Raw genomic sequence first — 18,961 nt, 5'->3', positions numbered from 1 at the left:
CTGCCTAAGCAAAGAAAGATAATGTCTGTAATTCTCTGAAAGCTTCGAATTGTCTACGAATTGCCTTTTAAATGACTTTCAAATTGTAATCAAGCGACTACAAATAAAACAATTCTTTTTGGCACCTGAGGAGTTTATACTGCAAATTTCTGCTGAGTTCCAGTATTCGCAAAGTGCTACTGATAACCGAATAGCAGAGATGATATAAATTCCTTCAACTATACACAGTCGAATAATACAAGGAATCGAACTAACTTAACACAGTCTCCAAATAGTACAAATCTTACAACTTGTCGTATTGCGCCAGGACTTGATTCATCAACTAAGCTTCCCCCAAACTTGGCGTAGTTCGACAGGTTAAGATCCCTATAAATTTAAGATTCCTTCAGGGGCCTCCTCCTGTTCCTGTGTAACAGACTGGAGAAGGGGCTGAATGGGGCCTCCTCCTGTTCCTGTGTAACAGGCTGGAGAAGGGGCTGAATGGGGCCTCCTCCTGTTCCTGTGTAACAGGCTGGAGAAGGGGCTGAATGGGGCCTCCTCCTGTCCCTGTGTAACAGGCTGGAGAAGGGGCTGAATGGGGCCTCCTCCTGTCCCTGTGTAACGGGCTGGAGAAGGGGCTGAATGGGGCCTCCTCCTGTCCCTGTGTAACAGGCTGGAGAAGGGGCTGAATGGGGCCTCCTCCTGTCCCTGTGTAACAGGCTGGAGAAGGGGCTGAATGGGGCCTCCTCCTGTCCCTGTGTAACGGGCTGGAGAAGGGGCTGAATGGGGCCTCCTCCTGTCCCTGTGTAACAGGTTCGAGTGGGCTTCTTTCTGTTCCTACAATGTTATTTTCTGAATGCTATTCAGCCGGTAGGTAGGTCTTTGATGGAGATTCAGACTGTTAGAAATCAGTGCTGTGCAAATTCGTTCATAATATGCCACAGGGCAAACACCGGGTCACAAACACACACTCCCTCATTCCCACACACACTCGCGCACTCACAGACACAGTTTAGAGTAATAGGGTCGCTCGCAGGCGGCATTCCTTAGCTCCACTTAGCTGTTTGTTCCCGGAAAATCCTGCATTGATCAAAGATCTGTGCAACCCAGCTCTGAATGTGTTCAGTGACTGTAGCGCACAAAGACTCATGAGAGAGATGAAGTCGATGAGGCTTTGTTAAGCGTGACTTGTTCCCCGCAGTTCAGTAGCAGACTGGCCTGCGGGGGAGAACTCCTGGTTCTTATACTCCGCCTTCAGGGCGGAGCTAGAGGTCAACAGCCAACCAGGACCCGGGATCTGTCAGCCAATGACATCACGGCTTCACAGTCCCACATGACCCCTAATGCATACTACCACAGTGACCTGCTGCCTTCACCAGTCTCTGAGGCAGGGCTTTCCAAAGACCAACAAGCCGCTGAGAGCGGAAGTTCCTCCTCACCTCCATCTTCAAAGGGACACCTCTTCATTTTTAAACTGGAACCTCCTCGTTCTCGGTTCCTGGGTGAAATTCTCCGTAATCGGCGCGATGTCCGCCGACCGGCGCCAAAACGGCGCAAATCAGTCGGGCATCGCGCCGCCCCAAAGGTGCGGAATCCTCCGCATCTTGGGGGGCCGAGCCCTAACCATGAGGGGCTAGGCCCGCGCCAGACTGATTTCCGCCCCGCCAGCTGGCGCGGAAATGACATCTCCGGGCGGCGCATGCGCGGGAGCATTAGCGGCCGCTCATGGCATCCCCGCGCATGCGCAGTGGCGGGGGTCTCTTCCGCCTCCACCATGGTGGAGACCGTGGCGAAGGAGGAAGGAAAAGAGTGCCCCCACGGCACAGGCCCGCCTGCGGATCGGTGGGCCCCGATCGCAGGCCAGGCCACCGTGGGGGCACCCCCCCGGGGCCAGATCACCCCGCGCCCCCCCCCCCCAGGACCCCGGAGCCCGCCCGCGCCGTCTTGTCCCGCCGGTAAGAGAGGTGGTTGAATCCACGCCGGCGGGACAGGCATTCCAGCAGCGGGACTTCGGCCCATCCGGGTCGGAGAATCGCCGGGGGGGGGGGGCGCGCCAAGCGGCGCGGCACGATTCTCGTCCCCACCGAATCTCCGGTGCCGGAGAATTCGGCAACGGGCGGGGGCGGGATTCACGCCAGTTCTAATAATATCACCTGCCAGCCCTCCGAACTGTCGAGAATATAGGCCCCCCCCGTTACTCAGCTTCTCGTCATCGGTCAACCCTCTCAGGGACCAATCTGGTTCTCTGAACTGCCTTCAATGCAAGTGGACCCCTCCAACGCCCTGTACAACTGTAGCAAGACTCCACCTCCCTTTCATTAAAGGCCCATATTTAATTATCATTCCAAATTACTGCTCGATCTGCATGCCCACGTTTTGAGATTCCTGTACAAGGACACCCAGTTATCGCTCTACCCCGGCACACTGCAGTCTCTCTCTGTTTAAATAATATTCTGCTCTTCTTTTCTTTCCATCCAAGTGACTAATCTCATATTTTACCACGTTCTGCTCCAGCTGCCATTTTTCTTGCCCATTCGCTTAACCCATCTAGATCCTCCTGACTGGCAGCACGGTGGCATGGTGGGTAGCACAATTGCTTCACAGCTCCAGGGTCCCAGGTTCGATTCCCGGCTTGGGTCACTGTCTGTGCGGAGTCTGCACATCCTCCCCGTGTGTGCGTGGGTTTCCTCCGGGTGCTCCGGTTTCCTCCCACAGTCCAAAGATGTGCGGGTTAGGTGGATTGGCCATGCTAAATTGCCCTTAGTGTCCAAAATTGCCCTTAGTGTTGGGTGGGGTTACTGGGTTATGGGGATAGGGTGGAGGTGTTGACCTTGGGTGGGGTGGTCTTCCCAAGAGCCGGTGCAGTCTCGATGGGCCGAATGGCCTCCTTCTGCACTGTAAATTCTATGATCCCTTTGCAAAAACAGAACATGCTGGAAAAACTCCGCTTTCCTGGCAGCATCTGTGGAAAGGGACAATATGGGCGCAAGTTAGTGGCCCCGTTAGCCGCGGGCATAAATCCCGCCATGGCCTCTAAATCTCGCGAGAGGCCAAAAACAGGAGTTGCACCGGGGAGATTTTCGATCGAGACCTTCCCGGGTCCTCCCTGATGATGCGATCAGGTCCACCGCCCAGGAAGGGCTCCCGCCTGATTAACGTCGGTTTGAACCATGACCATATACTTAGTGCGGTTAACGTCGCGGCCCTCATCGGACCATCCCACCCGCCAGGCGCCACGTCACGCCGGTGCAAACAACTCCTGCTTTTTAAAACCAGGAGCCATGAGCCATGACCTCCGATAGGGAGGAAGGAGGTGAGCACCGCGGGGTAGAGAGAAGGGGTAATGGTTGGTGGTCCTGAAGTCCGCGAAAGTCTGCTGTCCATGGTATGGGAGTAAGGTGCAGGGGTGGATGCAAGGCACATGGGGTTTCGGGGGGGCTGGTGCTGGTGTTGGGATGAAAGTCAAGGAGCCAATCTTAATGGACTGGGTTGATGAGATTCCGAAAGGGAAGGCAACATCGTGCCTCCTCTGGTTGGGGTGGGGTGGGAGGTGGTTTTCAATGTCTGGAGTGACTGCCCAAGAGGTTTAAGTGTTTAGGTATGACAGCAATGTGATCTCTGAATTAAGCAGCTTGAGTAAGAAGGGTGCCTGTTGGCTCTGCCTCTACCCGAAGCAGAAAATATTTTCCAAGCGCTTAAAATGGTGGTCTGGATCGCGCCCCCGGGAGTAACACCGACTTCCGAGCCAAAAATTGCACTGTCATTGGTTCAGAAAATTCCGCCCAATGTTTCGAGTCGGTGTGTCTCTGCTTTAGGGTTAAAGAGAGGTAGAAATGTGATGGATTATATCCTGTACAAGAGAGGGGTGGAGCAGAGTAGAAGGTGGGATTGGTGGGAGCGCGGAGAAATTTCAACAAAAATGAGTAAGTCATGAGGCGGAGGAAACGTAGTTGGCAGGAGCATCCTCTCATCTTCCGATGAGGCACGGTTGAGCCCTCAGGACTCACCGTTGGGTTCAACAACTTTACACTGTGACCTTTCTCCTCCATCTTGACCCTTTTTAAAATATACAAACATTTTTTGTCCCACTGCGAGAAAACTCCCCCCCCCCGCCCCACAACCAAGCTATCTTATATCCCTTTGCATTCTCTTTGTATCCCCCTCACAGCTTGCTTTCCTCCCTATTTTTGTATTGTCGGCAGATTTGGCTGCAATGCGCTCAGTCCCTTCATTCAACTCTGAATATAGATCGGAAATGGTTGAGGCCCCAGCACTGATAGTGACAGAGTCACACATAAAGAGGCCCTTCGGCCAATCGTGTCTGTGCCAGCCATCAATAATAATAATCGCTTCTTGTCACAAGTTGGCTTCACTGAAGTTACTGTGAAAAGCCCCTAGTCGCCACATTCTAGCGCCTGTTCGGGGAGGTTGGTACGGGAATTGAACCTGCGCTGCTGGCCTTGTTCTGCATTACAAGCCAGCTGTTTAGCCCATTGTGCTAAACCGGCCCCTTATCTCACCCTCTGGGTGAAGAAATGTTTCCACAAATCCCCTCTTGTCCATTCCATTAAATCTATTCTTCCTTGGTGATCCCGATGATACTTCACTCGTCAGAGTTTGCTCACTTTAAAATGGCTCATTCACCCCGAGTCTCTGTTGCTCATCAGTGAGCGAGCCCTTCATCCAGGCCAATATATCACCCGCAACACCAGAAGTGCTTGGGCGGGGCTCCTGGCCGTTCGCTGGTGGCGGGATTCTCTAATCCTGCCGGAAGCTGTGGGTTTCCCAGCGGCGTGGGGTGGTCAGTTGTCCCATTGACAAGTGGCGAGGTGGTAAATCCCACCGCCAACGAACGGCGTGGCCAAATTCTCTGCCCTCGTGAGCAGTGGTAGCTGGGCGGAGCTGCGACGGAGAATCCCCCACCTTACCTTGGCCGTAACCTTTTATGCGGCACCTTTTGGAAATCTAAATACACTAGATTTACTGGTTTCCCTTTATCCACCCTGCTTGTTACATCTTTAAACTCGAGCAGATTTGTCACAGATGATTTCCCTCACACTAAACCATGCTGATTGTATGATGTCTTTCTTAATAATGGCTTCCAGGGACTTCCGGTTGCGGCTATGCGGAGCTAAGTCCCATGTTCGGCAGCTCCCATCAGAAACTGACATTTGGGCTCTTTTTAGGGCCCCAGCGGAATTTGTTTGACGGTTCCCAGTGTGGGAAGGCGACAGTATGATTCTCCCGGCACTGTATGGATTGGACCAGGAGTGGAGCGGTGAAAAAAGTGATTTTGGTGCAGCGGAAAGTGCGAGGGAGGAGAACCAAGATGGCGGCGGGTGGAGACCAGGCAGCGTGGGCGCAGTGGTCGCAAGAGCAGCAGGAGTTCCTCAAGCGCTGTTTTGCGGACCTGAAGGCAGAGCTGCTGGAGCCGATGAAGGCATCGATCGATAAGCTGGTCGAGACCCAGAAGGCCCAAGGGGCGGCGATCCGGGAGGTGCGGCAAAAGGCCTCGGAGAACAAGGACGAGATCTTGGGCCTGGCGGTGAAGGTGGAGGCGCAGGAAGCGCTGCACAAGAAGTGGCAAGAAAAATTTGAAGACATGGAGAATCGGTCGAGGAGGAAGAACCTTCGGATTCTCGGTCTCCCAGAGGGAGTGGAGGGGTCGGATGCCGGAGCCTATGTGGTCACGATGCTGAACACGTTGATGGGCGCGGGAGCTTTCCCGGGGCCCCTGGAGCTGGATGGGGCTCACCGAGGCCTGGCGAGTAGGCCCAAGTCTAACGAGCCACCGCGGGCGTTATTGGTGCGGTTCCACCGCTTGGTGGATAGGGAGTGTGTCCTACAATGGGCAAAAAAGGAGCGGAGCAGCAGGTGGGAGAATGCAGAGGTCCGTATGTACCAGGACTGGAGCGCGGAGGTGGCCAAGAAGAGGGCCGGGTACAATCGGACTGAGGCGGTTCTGCATCGGAAGGGGGTGAAATTCGGGATGCTGCAGCCGGCGCGACTGTGGGTCACGTTTAAGGACCGACACCATTACTTTGAGACGCCGGAGGAGGCGTGGACCTTTATCCAGGCCGAAAAGTTGGACACGGACTGAGGGTTTGTTGGGAGGGGGTGTCGAGGCGGGGTCATTGTGGTTATTGTGTTTTGGGAGATGTTCTGTTCTGTGTTCTTTGGTGCTGGGTGGGGTTGTGTCAATGGTTCGAAGTGGGGGTTGTGTGAGAGTGTGGGCGTCGGTGGTTGGAAGGACGGGGCCCTGCGGGGGAGGGGGGGGGGGAATGGGAGGTCCGAGGTGGGGGAGCTGAGATAAGGCCGCAAAAGGGAGCTGCGCCAGAGAGGGCTTTTTCCCGCCCTGATCCGGCTGATAACTTGGAATGTGAGAGGCCACAACGGGCGGTCAAGAGGGCCCGGGTGTTCGCGTACCTGAAGGGACTGAAGGCAGATGTGTTTATGCTCCTGGAGACGCATTTGAAGGTGGCAGATCAGGTTAGGCTGAGAAAGGGGTGGGTAGGGCAGGTTTTCCACTCAGGGTTGGATGCGAAGAATCGAGGGGTGGGGAAGCGGGTGTCGTTTGAGGCGCTGAACATCGTGGCAGATAATGGAGGTCGGTACGTGATGGTGAGTGGTAAGCTGCAGGTGGTGCGGGTGGTTCTAGTGAATGTATACATAAGAACATAAGAACTAGGAGCAGGAGTAGGCCATCTGGCCCCTCGAGCCTGCTCCGCCATTTAATGAGATCATGGCTGGTCTTTTGTGGACTCAGCTCCACTTTCCGGCCCGAACACCATAACCCTTAATCCCTTTATTCTTCAAAAAACTATCTATCTTTATCTTGAAAACATTTAATGAAGGAGCCTCTACTGCTTCACTGGGCAAGGAATTCCATAGATTCACAACCCTTTGGGTGAAGAAGTTCCTCCTAAACTCAGTCCTAAATATACTTCCCATTATTTTGAGGCTATGCCCCCTAGTTCTGTTTTCACCTGCCAATGGAAACAACCTGCCCGCATCTATCCTATCTATTCCCTTCATAATTTTATATGTTTCTATAAGATCCCCCCTCATCCTTGTAAATTCCAACGAGTACAGTCCCAGTCTATTCAACCTCTCCTCGTAATCCAACCCCTTTAGCTCTGGGATTAACCTAGTGAATCTCCTCTGCACACCCTCCAGTGCCAGTACGTCCTTTCTCAAGTAAGGAGACCAAAACTGAACACAATGCTCCAGGTGTGGCCTTACTAACACCTGATACAATTGCAGCATAACCTCCCTAGTCTTAAACTCCATCCCTCTAGCAATGAAGGACAAAATTCCATTTGCCTTCTTAATCACCTGTTGCACCTGTAAACCAACTTTTTGCGACTCATGCACTAGCACACCCAGGTCTCTCTGCACAGCAGCATGTTTTAATATCTTATAAATAAAATAATAATCCATTTTGCTGTTATTCCTACCAAAATGGATAATCTCACATTTGTCAACATTGTATTCCATCTGCCAGACACTTAGCCTATCCAAATCCCTCTGCAGACTTCCAGTATCCTCTGCACTTTTTGCTTTACCACTCATCTTAGTGTCGTCTGCAAACTTGGACACATTGCCCTTGGTCCCCAACTCCAAGTCATCTATGTAAATTGTGAACAATTGTGGGCCCAACACTGATCCCTGAGGGAGACCACTAGCTACTGATTGCCAACCAGAGAAACACCCATTAATCCCCACTCTTTGCTTTCTATTAATTAACCAATCCTCTATCCATGCTACTACTTTCCCCTTAAAGCCATGCATCTTTATCTTATGCAGCAACCTTTTGTGTGGCACCTTGTCAAAGGCTTTCTGGAAATCCAGATATACCACAATAATTGTCTCCCCGTTATCTACCGCACTGTTAATGTCCTCAAAAAATTCCACTAAATTAGTTAGGCATGACCTGCCCTTTATGAACCCATGCTGCGTCTGCCCAATGGGACAATTTCCATCCAGATACCTCGCTATTTCTTCCTTGATGATAGATTCCAGCATCTTCCCTACTACCGAAGTTAAGCTCACTGGCCTATAATTACTCGCTTTCTGCCTACCTCCTTTTTTAAACAGTGGTGTCACGTTTGCTAATTTCCAATCCACCGGGACCACCCCAGAGTCTAGTGAATTTTGGTAAATTATCACTAGTGCATTTGCAATTTCCCTAGCCATCTCTTTTAGCACTCTGGGATGCATTCCATCAGGGCCAGGAGACTTGTCTACCTTTAGCCCCATTAGCTTGCCCATCACTACCTCCTCAGTGATAACAATCCTCTCAAGGTCCTCACCTGTCATAGCCGCATTTCCATCAGTCACTGGCATGTTATTTGTGTCTTCCACTGTGAAGACCGACCCAAAAAACCTGTTCAGTTCCTCAGCCATTTCCTCATCTCCCATTATTAAATCTCCCTTCTCATCCTCTAAAGGACCAATCTTTACCTTAGCCACTCTTTTTTGTTTTATATATTTGTAGAAACTTTTACTATATGTTTTTATATTCTGAGCAAGTTTACTCTCATAATCTATTTTACTCTTCTTTATAGCTTTTTTAGTAGCTTTCTGTTGCCCCCTAAAGATTTCCCAGTCTTCTAGTCTCCCACTAATCTTTGCTACTTTGTATGCTTTTTCCTTCAATTTGATACTCTCCCTTATTTCCTTAGATATCCACGGTCGATTTTCCCTTTCTACCGTCCTTCCTTTTTATTGGTATATACCTTTGCTGAGCACTGTGAAAAATCGCTTGGAAGGTTCTCCACTGTTCCTCAACTGTTTCACCATAAAGTCTTTGCTCCCAGTCTACCTTAGCTAGTTCTTCTCTCATCCCATTGTAATCTCCTTTGTTTAAGCACAAAACACAAGTGTTTGATTTAACCTTCTCACACTCCATCTGTATTTTTTTCCACCATATTGTGATCGCTCCTTCCGAGAGGATTTCCCTAACTATGAGATCCTGAATCAATCCTGTCTCATTACACAGGACCAGATCTAGGACCGCTTGTTCCCTCGTAGTTTCCATTACATACTGTTCTAGGAAACTATCGCGGATACATTCTATAAACTCCTCTTCAAGGCTGCCTTGACCGACCTGGTTAAACCAATCGACATGTAGATTAAAATCCCCCATGATAACTGCTGTACCATTTCTACATGCATCAGTTATTTCTTTGTTTATTGCCTGCCCCACCATAATGTTACTATTTGGTGGCCTATAGACTACTCCTATCAGTGACTTTTTCGCCTTACTATTCCTGATTTCCACCCAAATGGATTCAACCTTATCCTCCATTGCACCGATGTCATCCCTTACTATTGCCCAGATGTCATCCTTAAATAACAGAGCTACACCACCTCCCTTACCATCCACTCTGTCCTTCCGAATAGTTTGATACTCTCGGATATTTAACTCCCAGTTGTGACCATCCTTTAACCATGTTTCAGTAATGGCCACTAAATCATAGTCATTCACGATGATTTGCGCCATCAACTCATTTACCTTATTCCGAATACTACGAGCATTCAGGTAAAGTACACTTATGTTGGCTTTTTTACCTCTGTTCTAAATCTTAACACCTCGATCAGTAACCTCTCCTAAGTTATATTTCCTCTTAACTTTTCTCCTAATTTTCCTTGTCTTTGAACCCATATCTTCATGTAACAACCTGCCGCGTCACTTACCATTAATGTTTTCACTTCCCGTTTTATTCTTTTTAGTATTCCTGGTCCTATTCACTGAGCTCCCCTCAGTCACTGTACCTTGTACTGTTGCCCTTTTTGATTTTTGATTATGGCTTCTCTGCCTTACACTTTCCCCCTTACTGCCTTTTGTTTCTGTCCCTGTTTTACTACCTTCCAACTTCCTGCATCGGTTCCCATCCCCCTGCCACATTAGTTTAAACTCTCCCCAACAGCTCTAGCAATCACCCCCCCTAGGACATCGGTTCCAGTCCTGCCCAGGTGCAGACCGTCCGGTTTGTACTGGTCCCACCTCCCCCAGAACCGGTTCCAATGCCCCAGGAATTTGAATCCCTCCCTATTGCACCATCTCTCGAGCCACGCATTCATCCTATCTATCCTGACATTCCTACTCTGACTACCTCGTGGCACTGGTAGCAATCCTGAGATTACTACCTTTGAGGTCCTACTTTTTCGTTTAACTCCTAACTCCCTGAATTCAGCTTGTAGGACCTTGTCCCATTTTTTACCTATATCGTTGGTGCCTATGTGCACCACGACAGCTGGCTGTTCACCCTCCCCCCCCCCAGAATGTCCTGCAGCCGCTCCGAGACATCCTTGACCCTTGCACCAGGGAGGCAACATACCATCCTGGAGTCTTGATTGCATCCGCAGAACCGCCTGTCTATTCCCCTTACAATTGAGTCCCCTATCACTATAGCCCTGCCATTCTTCTTCCTGCCCAGCTGCGCAGCAGAGCCAGCCACGGTGCCATGAACCTGGCTGCTGCTGCCTTCCCCTGGTGAGCCATCTCCCTCAACAGTATCCAAAGCGGTATATCTGTCTTGCAGGGAGATGTCCGCAGAGGACACCTGCACTGCCTTCCTACTCTTGCTCTGTCTTTTGGTCACCCATTTTCCATCTCCCTCAGTACCTTTCACCTGCGGTGTGACCAACTCGCTGAACGTGCTATCCACGACGTCCTCAGCATCGCGGATGCTCCAAAGTGAGTCCATCCGCAGCTCCAGGGCCGTCAAGCGGTCTAACAGGAGCTGCAACTGGACACACCTCTTGCACGTGAAGGAGCCAGGGACAGTGGGCGTGTCCCTGAGCTCCCACATCGCACACGAGGAGCATGACACGGGTCTGAGATCTCCTGCCATGTCTTAAACCTTCGGTTAACTTCAACAACTACAATTTCCCCCCCCCAAAAATAAACAACGAAGAAAAGATAAATAAATATACCAATGAAAAGAAAAAGAAAACAGAAAAACTACTTACCAGTCACTTACCAGGGATAAAAAGCACTTCCTCCCCACCCAGCTTTGAATTCCCACCTAGATTCAAATTCCCGAACTCACTCTTTGCTGTCTCACTCCTGGCTCTGTCTTCTCTCTGGCTCACTGGGAGAACTCACTGGGAGTGAGTTTACAAGTTGCTCTTTTTAAACTGTCCTGAATTGACTCCCCTCCCCCACCTGCTTTTAGATCAAAGTAGATTAAAGTGACTGACACGTAACTGCTAACCAGTTATGTGAGTGGGTGGGGCAGCCCTTGTTAACCTACACTGCACAATTCTAGATTAATTTAAATGAATCCCAAATTGGGACGATGCTGGATTCATGAGGCGCATGTTGGGTCGGATTCCGGACCTGGAGACAGGGAGTTTTATAATGGGGGGGACTTCAACACGGTGTTGTACCCAGCATTGGATCGTTCCAGGTCCAGGACGGGTAAGAGGCCGGCGGCACCAAGGTGCTGAGGGGGTTTATGGACCAGATGGGGTGAGTGACCCATGGAGGTTTGCCAGGCCGGGAGCCAGGGAATTTTCCTTTTTACCCCCACGTCCATGAAGCCTACTCCCGGATAGACTTCTTCATTATGAGTAGGGCACTAATCCTGAGAGTGGAGGGCACGGAATATTCGGCCATAGCCATCTCGGACCACGCCCCGCATTGGGTGGAGCTGGAGTTGGGGGAGGAGAGCGACCAGCGCCCGCTGTGGCGCCTCGATGTGGGACTGTTGGCGGATGAGGAGGTGAGCGGGCAGATCCGGGGGAGCATTGAAAGATATTTAGAGGCTAACGATAATGGGGAGGTGCAGGTGGGGGTGGTCTGGGAGGCACTGAAGGCGGTGATTAGGGGAGAGCTGATCTCCACTAGGGCCCATAAGGAGAGGAAGGAGAGGAGAGATAGGGAGAGGTTGGTGGGGGAGATTTTAAGGGTGGATAGGAGGTATGCAGAGGTCCCCGAGGAGGGATTACTCAAGGAGCGACGAAGCCTCCAGGCCGAGTTCGACCTGTTGACCACCAAGAAGGCGGAGGTGCAGTGGAGGAAAGCAAATATGTGCGAATATGGGGAGAAGGCGAGCCGGATGCTGGCACACCAGCTTCGGAAGCGGGAGGCAGCGAGAGAGATTGGGGGAGTTAGGGATAGAGGGGGGAACACAGTGCGGAGTGCGGTGGGAATAAATGGGGTATTCAGGGACTTTTATGAGGGGCTGTATAGGTCTGAGCCCCCGACGGGGAGGGGGGCATGCGCCGATTTTTGGATCGGCTGAGGTTCCCGAGGGTGGAGGAGGAGCAGGTGGTTGGGCTAGGGGCACCGATTGGGCTGGATGAGCTGGTTAAGGGGTTGGGGAGCATGCAGGTAGGGAAGGCCCCGGGACCGGGTGGGTTCTTGGTGGAATTCTACCGGAAGTACATGGACCTGTTGGGCCCTCTATTAGTGAGGACTTTCAAATGAGGCGAGGGAGGGGGGAGCCCTGCCCCCGACAATGTCCAGGGCGCTGATCTCGCTGATCCTGAAGCGGGACAAGGACCCATTACAGTGTGGGTCGTACAGGCCGCTCTCGCTCCTCAACGTCAACACGAAGTTGTTGGCGAAGGTGCTGGCTACCAGAATTGAGGACTGTGTCCCTGGGGTGATTCACGAGGACCAGACGGGATTTGTGAAGGGAAGGCAGTTGAACACCAATGTGCGGAGGCTCCTCAACGTAATTATGATGCCTACAGTGGAGGGGGAGGAGGAGATAGTGGCGGCTATGGACGCGGAGAAGGCCTTCGATAGGATGGAGTGGGGGTACCTTTGGGAAGTGCTGAGGAGGTTTGGGTTCGAGGAGGCGTTCATCAGTTGGGTTCGGCTACTTTATGAAGCCCCGGTGGCGAGTGTGGCCACGAACCGGCGGAGGTCGGAATACTTTTGGCTGTACCGGGGGACGAGGCAGGGGTGTCCCCTATCCCCCTTGTTGTTCGCATTGGCAATTGCGCCTTTGGCCATGGCACTGAGGGAGTCCATGAACCGGAGGGGACTGGTTCGGGGGGGAGAGGAACACCGGGTGTCGCTGTATGCCGATGACCTGTTATTGTATGTGGCGGACCCAGTGGGGGGGATGCCGGAGGTTATGCGGATCCTCAGGGAGTTCGGGGACTTTTCCGGGTATAAGCTCAACGTGGGGAAGAGTGAGCTCTTTGTGATACACCCAGGGGACCAGGGAAGGGAGATAGACGAGCTTCCGCTGAAGAGGGCGGAAAGGAGCTTTCGGTACCTGGGAATCCAGGTGGCCAGGTGTTGGGGGGCCCTGCACAAGCTCAATTTGATGCGGCTGGTGGAGGAGATGGAGGAGGAGTTTAAAAGGTGGGATATGCTGCCACTGTCGTTGGCGGGTAGGGTGCAGTCGGTGAAAATGGCGGTCCTTCCGAGGTTCCTCTTTGTGTTCCAGTGCCTTCCCATCCTGATCCCTAAGGCCTTTTTTAAACAGGTCAGCAGGAGCATCATGGGATTTGTGTGGGCGAATAAGACCCCGAGGGTAAAAAGTGTGTTTCTGGAGCGTAGCAGGGACAGAGGAGGGCTAGCGTTGCCCAATCTATGTGGGTATTATTGGGCTGCCAATGTGGCGATGATACGGAAGTGGGTAATGGAGGGGGAGGGGGCGGCGTGGAAGAGGCTGGAGATGGCGTCCTGTGTGGGCACGAGTCTGGGAGCGCTGGTGACGGCACAGCTGCCACTCCCGCCGACTAGGTACACCACGAGTCCGGTGGTGGCGGCGACTCTGAAAATTTTGGGGCAGTGGAGGCGCCACAGGGGTGAGGTAGAGACCTCGGTTCGGTCCCCCATCCGAGAGAACCATCGGCTCGTCCCGGGGAGAATGGGTGGGGGGTTCCTGAGCTGGCATCGGGCAGGAATTAAAAGAATGGGGGACCTGTTTATAGATGGGACGTTTGCGAGCCTTGGGGCGCTGGAGTAGAAATTTGGGCTGCCCCCCCCCCGAAACGCCTTCAGGTTCACGCAGGTGAGGGCGTTCGTGAGACGGCAGGTGAGGGAATTTCCGCTGCTTCCAGCACGTAAGATTCAAGATGGGTGCTCTCGGGGGTGTGGGCTGGAGAAGGCAAGGTCTCGGCGATCTACCAGGAGATGCAGGAGGAGGAGGAGACCTCGATGGAGGAACTAAAGGGTAAATGGGAGGAGGAGCTTGGGGAGGAGATAGACGAGGGTGCGTGGGCGGGCACTCTGGGTAGGGTTAATTCTTCCTCCTCTTGCACCAGGCTTAGCCTGATACAATTTAAGGTTCTTCACAGAGCGCATATGACAGGGGCGAGGTTGAGTAGGTTTTTTGGGGTAGAGGACAGGTGTGTGAGGTGCTCAGGGAGCCCACCAAACCACACCCATATGTTCTGGTCGTGCCCGGCGCTGGATGGGTTTTGGATGGGTTTTGCGAGGACTATGTCCAAGGTGGTGAACGCCCGGGTCAAGCCGAGCTGGGGATTGGCATTATTTGGGGTATTGGACGAGCCGGGAGTGCAGGAGGCGAAAGAGGCCGGTTTCCTGGCCTTTGCGTCCCTGGTAGCCCGGCGGAGGATTCTGCTACAGTGGAAGGATACGAAGCCCCCAAGTGTGGAATCCTGGATTAACGACATGGCAGGGTTTATTAAATCGGAGAGGGTACAATTTGCCTTGAGAGGGTCGGTGGCAACCGTTCCTAGACTTTCTAGTGGAACGTTAGGAGGTGGTCAGCAGCAGCAGCACCCCAGGAGGGGGAGGAGGGGGGTTTGGGGGAGAGGGGGTGAGGGGGGGGAAGGGGGGGGGGTTCGGGTATGTGTTTATTATTGTGTCATGGGGGGGGTTTGTACATTGGGGGAATTCGCGATATAAGTGTACGATGTTGATCTGTGTGTTTTTTATGATTTTCTTTTTTCTGTAAGGGGGTGGGTTTTATTGAAAATTTGCTAAAATTGAATAAAAATATTTTTTTTAAAGAAATAATGGCTTCCAGCATTTTCCCAAGGGTAGGTGTTAGGCTAACAGGCCTGTAGCTTCCTGGTACCTGGATATTCAGCACTACTGATGCCATTTGGGGTGCCCATCAAAGGAGACAGGGCTTGAGAATTCTACCTTTGAAGCGCAAAAGTATTCACAAACCCATATTCCCGTCCAGAAAGGAGTCGCAAGATTTGATCCAAACGAATTCCTTGTGGCGAAGAAGAAGGGAATACCAAATGTCACCTGGATTACTCCCACCATTATCTGCGTGACCTGCAAATAAAGGAAGTTTAAACAGTTACCGTCAGACGAGAACGAGTCACATGGATTTTGCTTCTGCACTGAAAGCCACAGGTAGCTGAGTTGATTTGCACCAATATGTAAATAAGAACATTTCAGTAGAATTAGTTAGTAATTCAGGATTTTGGCGGTATTTATCATATGAATTATATCAATAAATGCACAATATTTTTCAAGATCGGGGCAGATTTTGCTGGAGAAAGGCGCTATTTTTCTAGACAAGGGTGCGTTTTGCCAGACAAAGTTTTTTAAAATGTCATTCTTGGGATGTGGGAGATGCTGGTTCGGCCAGCATTAATCACCCGTCCCTAATTGCCCCTTCAGAAGGTGGGGGTGAGCTGCCTTCTCGTACCTGTGGTGTAGGTACACCCACTGTGCTGTTAGAGAGGGTGTTCCAGGGTGTTGCCCCGGCGACAGTGAAGGAATGGCCGATATATTTCCCAGTCGGGGTGGGGAGTGACTCGGAGGGGAGCCTCCAGGTGGGGGGGGGGGGGTTCCCGGGTATCTGCTGCTCTTGTCCTTCTAGATGGTGGAGGTGGTGGGTTTGGAAGGTGCTGCCTGAGGAACCTCGGTGAGTTGCTGCGGTGCATCTTGTAGATGGGACACACGCACACGGCTGACTGTGCGTCGGTGGGGGGGGGGGGGGGGGGGGGGGGGGGGTGAATGTTTGTGGAAGGGGAGCAATCAAGCGGGGCTGCTTTGTCCTGGATGGTGTCGAGCTTCTCGAGTGTTGTCGGAGCTTCGCTCATCCAGGCAAGTGGAGATATTCCCTCACACTCCTGACTTGTGCCTTGTCGATGGGGGACAGGCTTTGGGGGAGGGGTCAGGAGGTGAGTTACTCTCTGCAGGATTCCCAGCCTCTGACCTGCCCTGGTAGCCACAGTATTAATCTGGTTACTTGAACGAGCCTATATTTTGCTAAACATGGATGTCCTACAAGACAAGGGTATCTTTTGCGAGACATGGGTATCAGAAAAGAGGTGTCTCTTCCTAGACAAGGTTTACTTTCTTGGGAAAGGCATATTTGGTCGAGGTGGGTATTATTTTGCTGGACATCTTACTGACGGGTGAGTAGTTCGAAGTCATACAGCTGGATTTTCATTGTTTGGGAAAGGGTGCGTCAGCCTCCATTCCTGTCACCCACAACAGATGAGGGTGGTGCCGCATTCTCCGTCGTGTGGTGCGGGCGTGGGCATTTCACACCTCCTGAAGCTCCGATGGAGCTGGGTCACCTTCTGAAGGAGAAGTGGTTCACAGCATGTCGAAGGGGTCATGACCCATCGGGCAACCCTACCCGGGAGTTGGGAAGCAGCTGCGTTAACGCCTCATGGGTGGGATTTTGCGACTCGGGCGGGGAAAGCGGCGTCCAGTCCCGCGGCTGCATGGCCGGCTTTTCCCGCTGTATTTCTTGGCGCTTCAGTGAAACAAAACGGGAGGCGGGGTCCCACGATGTCACGTTGGTCGAGCAGGCAACAGATCAAGGATGTGAAAATAGAAAAAACAAAGACCCCCATGAAAACAGAACCCACCCCGCTCGTGAAACGCCTCGCATCGCTGGCACTGCGCCTTGGTACTGCCCCCTGGCAGTGCCAAAGGAGTGTCAGGGTGCTGCCCGGGCATGACCGTTTCCCTCTCTGGGGTCTGGATACACCCGTGTGCCTCTGACGGTTGTGTTAGCCAGGGGCACATTGTGGGTGACCTGTCATAGAATCATCTTTCCTCGCTCGTCTTTCATAGAATCCCTACAGTTGCAACTGGAGGCCATTTGGCCCATCGAGTCTGCACCAACCCTCCGAAGGAGCACTCGACCTCGGCCCACTGCCACAACCCTGTCCCCGTAACCCCACCTAAACATGTGGTCACTAAGGGCAATTGATCGCGGCTAATCCGCCGAACCTGCACATCTTTGGACTGTGGGAGGAAACCGGAGCACCCGGAGGAAACATACGCAGCCACGGGGAGAGCGCGCAGACTCCGCACGGACAGTGACCCAAGCCGGAATCGAACCTGGGACCCTGGAGCTGTGAGGCAGCAGTGCTAACCACTGTGCCTCCGTGCGGCCCATGATCCGCGTCAGTGTGAAGGAATGGACAATTCAACGTGGGGGAGCAATCAAATGCCTGATCTGCATTGTAAATTAGATGTAAATGGCAATCCTGACTTTAGTGTGCCATTGGTTGGGGGGAGAGGTGATGGGAGCATTGAGCCCAGGGAAATCCTTCCGGCATAAAGGCCATTTTGGGTATCCCGCTTTATTCCCTGTTCCTTCGGCCAGTCCCGTCCCCACGTAACGGGGGCGGGAAATCCCCCCACATGTCAGAAAGTAATGGCGTATGATAACCTTAACATGTTTTAAATACGGGATATGGAGGATAAGGTGTGTAGATGGAGTTAAGATACAGATCAGGGAAGAGTGGACGGAATGGCTTAGTCACAGTCATAGAACATACAATGCAGAAGGAGGCCATTCGGCCCATCGCGTCTGCACCGGCCCACTTAAACCCTCACTTCCACCCTCTCCCCAATTACCCCTCCTAACCTTTTTGGTCACTATGGGCAATTTATCATGGCCAATCCACCTAACCTGCACATCTTTGGACTGTGGGAGGAAACCGGAGCACCCGGAGGAAACCCATGCAGACACGGGGAGAACGTGCAGGCTCCGCACAGACAGTGACCCAAGCCGGAATCGAACCTGGGACCCTGGAGCTATCCACTTGTGCGACCGTGTTGAGGAGCTCGATGGTCGACTGCTGTTCCCATGTATTGTCCTTGACTTAAGAACAGGATTTTAAATAAGAGCAACGAGCCAGAAGGTGGAGAGAACGTTTTCGGGAGGGAGGGGGCAAAGACGTTTGGAGGCCAGTGAGGAGGGGGAGTGGGTGTTATCACCGCCATGAGGGCGACCCGATCGATCTCCCGGTGGGGCCTGTGGAATACGATCAGTCCCAACAGCGGGGCCCGTTAATCCCTGAGATAAAAGCCAGCCCAAGAGAGGGGGGGGGGGGGCAGCAGCTCAGGGTGGTCCTGGCTGGGATTTGGGAGTGTTGCCTGCTCTCTGTCTTCCCGAACTGTGAGTGGGGAATAAACTACGTCCGACTCACCTTTTCGGGGCTCCTCATTGATGGCGATAGCGGGATTTATGGCTGGGAGGTGAGGCTTAAATCTAAGAAGCAGAGGGTACATAACTTCGGATGTAAGCATGGAGCTGGTTAGCAAATAAGGAACCGATGGTGGGCGGGGGGGGGGTGACAGTTACGACGCAGTTACGAGGCAGGATTCGGGCCCCGTGGATCGAACCAAGGTGCAGTTTGTGCCTTGTGGAGCTTTGGGGGACAAGTTGGAACAATGAGGTCGTCGGAGAGTTCAAAATGCAGGTGAGAAAAGCATCTCAAGAAACTGAAGAGAAGACAAAAAAGGCTCTTACTCCTAAGGAACTCAGTTCTCCGCTTAAACCTTTTGACGACATGTTAGGTTCTCTCGGCCTCGGACTTCACAGGGACTGCAACGGGCAAAAGGGAAAAAATGGTCAAAATAACAAGTGCGGAAGTGGAACATTTATCAGGAAAACATGTAGAAGACAATAGACCCATTGCAAAGCCTACTTTCCTACCCGGTTACCAGCCTGGAGATTAACCTCTGCATGCACATAACTGGTGAACCCTTCTCCAGCCTGTTACACAGGAACAGGAGGAGGCCCCATTCAGCCCCTTCTCCAGCCTGTTACAC

At 52.3% G+C, this 18,961-nt stretch overlaps 1 protein-coding gene across 1 annotated transcript in view; it reads right to left on the bottom strand.

The window, feature by feature from the left end:
* Positions 1-18,729, bottom strand: part of LOC140407320 (membrane-spanning 4-domains subfamily A member 15-like) — a gene marked incomplete at its 3' end in the record, with an annotated part of 39,342 nt that extends 20,613 nt beyond the window's left edge. Inside the window, exons 1-2 of the mRNA XM_072494907.1 lie at positions 18,660-18,729; positions 15,092-15,205 (exon numbers count right to left, since the gene is read on the bottom strand). Coding sequence (XP_072351008.1) covers positions 15,092-15,205; positions 18,660-18,701 — 156 coding nt within the window. The remainder of the gene's footprint in view (positions 1-15,091; positions 15,206-18,659) is intronic.
* Positions 18,730-18,961: the final 232 nt, after the last annotated feature.

Source organism: Scyliorhinus torazame, unplaced genomic scaffold, assembly GCF_047496885.1.
Source record: "Scyliorhinus torazame isolate Kashiwa2021f unplaced genomic scaffold, sScyTor2.1 scaffold_1458, whole genome shotgun sequence".
In the NCBI taxonomy this organism is placed as follows: domain Eukaryota; kingdom Metazoa; phylum Chordata; class Chondrichthyes; order Carcharhiniformes; family Scyliorhinidae; genus Scyliorhinus; species Scyliorhinus torazame.
Note: the sequence above shows the minus strand (reverse complement) of the source record. Positions and strands in the feature narration are given on the sequence as shown.